Here is a 5,920-nt window from a genome sequence, read left to right on the forward strand (position 1 = left end):
TGCATGTATATTGAGACCACTGTTCTCCATAAATATGTGCAATTTATGCATGTCAATTAAAATTTAAAGCCACATAAATGGCACTTTAAGTCTATTACTTGAAAAATTTTCCAGTTCTAGGATTGTTACGGGATTTCCATAAACACATTTTTCCTTATTATATATCAACACTGAAGCTTCAATAGAGCAGGATTAGAGTAGTCTGCATTTGCTGTTTTTCAACATTCCAATCTCGGACTCATTTTCATGATTTTACACATTTCTTATAAAATCCCAAGTAAATACCAATTGCTTCCCTCACTTCTTTGAATAAAACACAGGTTCATCTATGTTCCTACATCTTTCTCTGAACCTCTTAAACTTTTTTTTTCTTTTGATTTTTCTTTGCTTTATTCACAAGTGAGTCCTCCCTATTCTCCTTTCCCATCTCTGAAACGTGAGTTCTCTTCTTTCTCCTCCAACTTGCCCCTTCTCCACTTGTCTCCCTCCCTCCCCTGCTCCTCTTCCTTAGCCCATTCAGGAAACCCAACAGCTTTCTTGGTCCAGCACTCAGCTGCTCTCCTCCCTCCTATTCAGCGCTGGGACCGGCCGGCTGAGCGGGAGCGCATGCGCAGTGTCGGGTCCGCCGTGCTCCTCCCCGCCCGCAGCTGCGGAAGGCGCCGCGCTCAGCTAGGCGTACTTCCTCTCTGGAGTCCACCGAGGGAGCCCAGGCTCCAGAGCTCTAAGTCTCAGAGGCCCTGCCCTGGTCAGACGGCACAGACATGTCGGAACAAAGTAAGGACCAGAGCGACCCTAACTTTGTAGCCGAGGCCCCCAACTCCGGGATGCACTGCAGTCCTGGGGCTCCAGTGATGCTCCCGCCTCCCGCCTCTGCGGTCGCAACCCTCGCGGGGCCACCAAGCGCTCCCGAAGGCCCGACGGCATCCCCGCAGGCCGCGCCACCTCCCCGGGAGCTGGGCGAAGAGGACGACCCCAAGGCCATGCAGCAGGCTGCGGAGGAGGGCCGCGCCCACCAGCCTCAGAGTCCGGCCCAGCCGACCCCAGCGCCGCCAGCCCCGGCCCAGCTGGTGCAGAAGGCGCACGAGCTGATGTGGTACGTGCTGGTGAAGGACCAGAAGAGAATGGTCATCTGGTTTCCAGACATGGTGAAGGATGTCATCGGCAGTTACAAGAAATGGTGCCGAAGCATCCTCAGGCGCACCAGTCTTATCCTCGCCAGAGTGTTTGGGCTGCACTTGCGGCTGACCAACCTGCACACCATGGAGTTTGCGCTGGTCAAAGCGCTCAGCCCGGAGGAGCTGGACCGGGTGGCGCTGAGCAACCGCATGCCCATGACAGGCCTCCTGCTTATGATCCTGAGCCTCATCTACGTGAAGGGTCGCGGGGCCAGAGAGAGTGCGGTCTGGAACGTGCTGCGCATCCTGGGGCTACGTCCCTGGAAGAAGCACTCCACCTTCGGAGATGTGAGAAAGCTTATCACCGAGGAGTTCGTCCAGCAAAATTACTTGAAGTACCAGCGAGTCCCCAACCTTGAGCCCCCTGAGTACGAGTTCTTCTGGGGCTCCCGAGCCAGCAGAGAAATCACCAAGATGCAAATCATGGAGTTCCTGGCTAGGGTCTTTAAGAAAGACCCCCAGGCCTGGCCTTCCAGATATAGAGAAGCTCTGGAGGAGGCCAGAGCTCTGCGGGAGGCTAATCCCGCCGCCCACTGCCCCCGCAGCAGTGTCTCTGAGGACTAGCAAGGTCTGGTGGCAGATTAGTAGTTTCTGACCCACACCAGGGCTGTGTAAGGGTGGGCTGGGTCATTAGAGTATTCAGGATTTACAGTGCAGTATTTCACGTGTAACTTTTAAGTTTTCAGTACAGTGCTTTTATACCTTTTAACGCAATTGTTGTATTCATTTGGGTACTATGAAGTAAGTAGTGGTTAGGATTTCTGCATGTTTGTTTATAAGTAAGCAAAGTTGGTGCTTTCCCATTTGTGCTATCTTTCTTGGATTTTTTGTACAAGAGATGTGCTAAATTTATGAAATACATTGAGAAATTTTCCATGTTGTTATTTTATATGGGACTGATGATGTGTATTGGCATAGAGCTCCTGCCAAGTTTGAAGGACTAGCCAGCAATGCTGGCCAGACAAATCAGAAGCCAAGACTCTTCTCCACATGACATTGCAGGACACAGGAAACATCCATGTGGAATGGACTGGTTTGAACTGGAATGATCTCAGTGTGGCATTTGGCACATTTTACTAAACTCGTATACAACCCCACCATGAATAAATCTCAAAGTGAGCATCAGAGATTCTTGTGATACAATCATTCTTTTGGGGGGTGGGGAGGAGGGGAGGGAGTTAAACTTACTACTCTTATCTTGTTGACAAAGCAGGGTGGGTGGGAATGAGGTGGAGTTTTCCATTGTACAATATACACTAAATCACCTAATGGAATGGGAAGTCACCCCTTGGAAGCACTCACAGATCTGTGATTTATAGTTGTTTTTTTTTTTTAAATGAACATGTTCATTTCAAAAACTTCAGAATAAGAACTGTAAAAACAAAAAAATTTAAACCATGTCACATGAATATAATAGCTTATTATTGAGTTACTTTACCTTAAATTTTAAAATTTTATCAAGTATAATAGTAGTCTTTTAGGTATAATTTAAAAAAAACCTTTTATGTGCATTTTCTCCTGTTATCTAATCATCATAACAACCCTAGGAAGTAAGAGGTTTTAAAGCATTGTGGAGAAAATATATTACCAAAGTATCAGTAATGAACTTTCCATAAATCAGAAAGCTTAATAAGAAGGAGCAAGGATTTGAACCCAAATAATGAACTTAGAGCTCATATTCTCTTCACATGATGACAATAACCTCCCTATCTTCTTGCCTTTATTCATGCCACCAGCATTCACAAGCACTTTCATGGCTCCCTACTATATAAACTAAGGCTCTTTCTAATCAATTCCAAGAGTCTATTATAGAAAATATTTTTATGCATGTACAAAAAGGGAGCCTCATCTGAGAAAGATTTGCTGAACTTATCAAATCCCTATCCTACTTAGGGGTGAAGCCAAGATTTGAAACATAATCTTTCCTGAGGGTTAGAGATGAGCCTTTCCTGACAAGTGGTGCCAGAGTCACTCAAGTGATACCTAGGATATGAAGTTGCGGTTGAGGTTGGGGAGTTGCCCACTGGCACATTTGTAGCCATGCAATCCTGAAATTGCCATGGGCCACTAGGTAACCCATGAGAGGGTGGAATGGGATGTGTGTATAAGTTTAGTGGCACTGATTATGACTGGAAGGGAAAAAAAGATAGCTTTAAATCCAGAGAGACTTTAATAAGACCAGAAATCCTTTAAACTCTGAGCCATTTAACCAAATTTAAACCTTTTTTGAATAAAGCAAGTGATGAGCAGGTGTACCTGTCAGGTCATAAAGCTTGGAGTCATATTTATGAGAGGGAAGTATATCTCACACTCAAGGAAACTTGGAGTCATATTTGTGTGGGGAAATGATAGTCAGTGGGTTAGGATCCAGAATTCCCAACACATAGTGGCATTACCTATCACCATGTGTGCATAAATTTAACCCATCCCCTTTAGTAGCTCTTTAGTAACAGTGAGAGCATTTCAGCCATAAACTTACTGATACAGGTGGGCTGGAAAGATTGCTTAGTGGTTAAGGTGCTTCCCTGCAAAGATAAAGGACCCAGGTTCAATTCTCCAGTTCCCATGTAAGCTAGATACATAAACCTGTTACAGGTGACCTGTCTTTGAGAGCACTTCTCTTATACAGAGCTAACATTAATGTCACACCTGTTCAGGAATTTTAGGATTATCCTGCAATTCAAGGACGTTGACACACATTCCAGCATGGTATAGAAAAGAAAACAGAAACTTCACAAAGTTACAGGAGTGGGGGAAGTGAGCTGAGCCCAAAGAGGGACATGGGAAAGGCTGCTTTATGACTGTGCTTTCTCTGAGACAGCTACAGAGGAAGAGGCTTTGCAGATATGGGAGGTTTAATTCAAGACACCTAACTCAGCAGCTGAGGACACTGGAAAGGAGCACTCAATAATACTCTCTTAAATTGTTCTATTGGATTATAAATTAAAAGGTTGGATATTTTGACAAACAGACTAGAAAAGATTTATGCTAAAGTACTGTTACAGATCATTCAAGACGTTAGTGTATCCTCAGTATTGCAGTCCAAGAAGGCAGGTATGCCACTGTTCTACATACATTTCGTATTAATTAACTTCATATAATTAAAGACATGGATTGCATAAAATGTCTTTGGAAAAGTAATATTACTTATGATAACATCTAGTTTAAGCTATCCTCAGAAGAAATACTTGACTTCAAGCAATATTATAAATAAGAAAGAGATGCTTTAAATGTACTTAGGCAGTCAAATGTTTCCTATACTTGCACTCCTCTTTCTGAGTCCAAGCTGAATAATTTAGGGCACTATTTCCAGTTGTTGAGAATACACACTCCATGTATAATTAAGTACATGTTTCATTGTATTCATGCACTGTGAGATACTTGAAAGTAAAAATTATATCTATTCTGATCACCACTTACCTGATACATCTTGACTTAGGTACTGACACATGGGTGTGCTTAATACATGATTTTTACTTATGTTAACATATATATATGATCCACCCCTCCATGCATGAAAATAAAACCAACTACCACAGCAATATTCAACCAATATGAAATGGAGGAAATCTCTAAATAGTGAAAGAAAAAAAATGAATGGAAAATAGTGTAATTAGACTGGTTCCACAGGCAGTATTTTTGAAAACATTAATGTGATGCAGTATCTCATTTTCTGAAAAGGCTATGCGGTATAAATACACAACTTCTTACTAAGTAAATGGATCAATAACATGATAGGTCTGTACTGAAAGAGTAAAAATGTACCAAGTGAGAAAATAAAAAAAAAACTACAACAGGAAATCAAAATACTTTACAATAATTGATCAAAGATATATAAATGTTAATAAATATCCAGGGCTAAGAAGTGTCTGTGTAAGCTGTCATTATTATAGCCTGTTAGTGTTGTACAAACACTGCACACTGCCTTCATTTGGAATGCGAAGAACACCTGACCTGCTGTACATGCAAGGGTGGGAGGATGGTGAAATGGAAAAGAATATGCTTCTACGCTTCGTTCTATGCTCACAAAACATTCAGTAGATTGAAAAAAATCAAATTTAAAAGAATAATTACCCTTCTGTGTGGTGAGAATCATGCTAGAAGAAGAATGAGGATAAAGAGGTACAGCTAAGGACCCACAATTTGAACTTTCTAGATGAAGTGTTATATAAACTAGTGTTGTAGCATGAGAGGTAATTCAGAACATGAAAGAAGTTTAGGGGAGGGTAGACTGATAAGAGGATTTTCTCTTTTTTGTGCCTCTAGATAATTGTTATGTGAACAAATATAATAGCAAGATGCTAAATATATACTAGAAATAGAAGAAAAGGAAAATGGGACATAAATTTATAATTAGGATGATCCTTATTTTAATCTTAATTTGCCTCATTCTGCTTCAATTACAAGCTACAACTAATTAACTATAATATATATTTTTTGTATATAAATATTACTTTTGTTCCCTTATTTTGCCCACCTATTTTATATAAAAGATCCTACAGCCTTTGTTTTTTGGGTTATTTATTTAATTACTTGATAAAATTTATCAAAATTCCATTAAATGACAAACTTATACTAATAACTGCATATATTGTTGAATTAAGCAAAAATAGCTCTCAGGACGATATTGTAATCCCTCCTTTTATAACACTTTCCCACTGGTTGGTTACTCAATGACTACATTTGTTACTAGGTCAACTGTTCAGGATTAGCAGTGCTTATGATCATGTGGCCCTATTTTATTC

The 5,920-nt window shown here is 41.3% G+C and overlaps 1 protein-coding gene across 1 annotated transcript; it reads left to right on the plus strand.

The window, feature by feature from the left end:
• Positions 1 to 633: 633 nt before the first annotated feature.
• Ndn (necdin, MAGE family member) lies at positions 634 to 2,302 on the plus strand. The gene has a single exon (XM_004658129.3). It carries the CDS (start codon positions 762 to 764, stop codon positions 1,737 to 1,739), a length of 978 nt encoding a protein of 325 aa, XP_004658186.1. The 5' UTR covers positions 634 to 761; the 3' UTR covers positions 1,740 to 2,302.
• The last annotated feature ends 3,618 nt before the right edge of the window (positions 2,303 to 5,920 follow it).

Source organism: Jaculus jaculus, chromosome 3 (genome assembly GCF_020740685.1).
Source record: "Jaculus jaculus isolate mJacJac1 chromosome 3, mJacJac1.mat.Y.cur, whole genome shotgun sequence".
Lineage (NCBI taxonomy): Eukaryota > Metazoa > Chordata > Mammalia > Rodentia > Dipodidae > Jaculus > Jaculus jaculus.

Coding starts and splice junctions, on each gene's coding strand:
- Ndn (XM_004658129.3), top strand. CDS start 762: ATGTCGGAACAAAGTAAGGACCAGAGCGACCCTAACTTTGTAGCCGAG.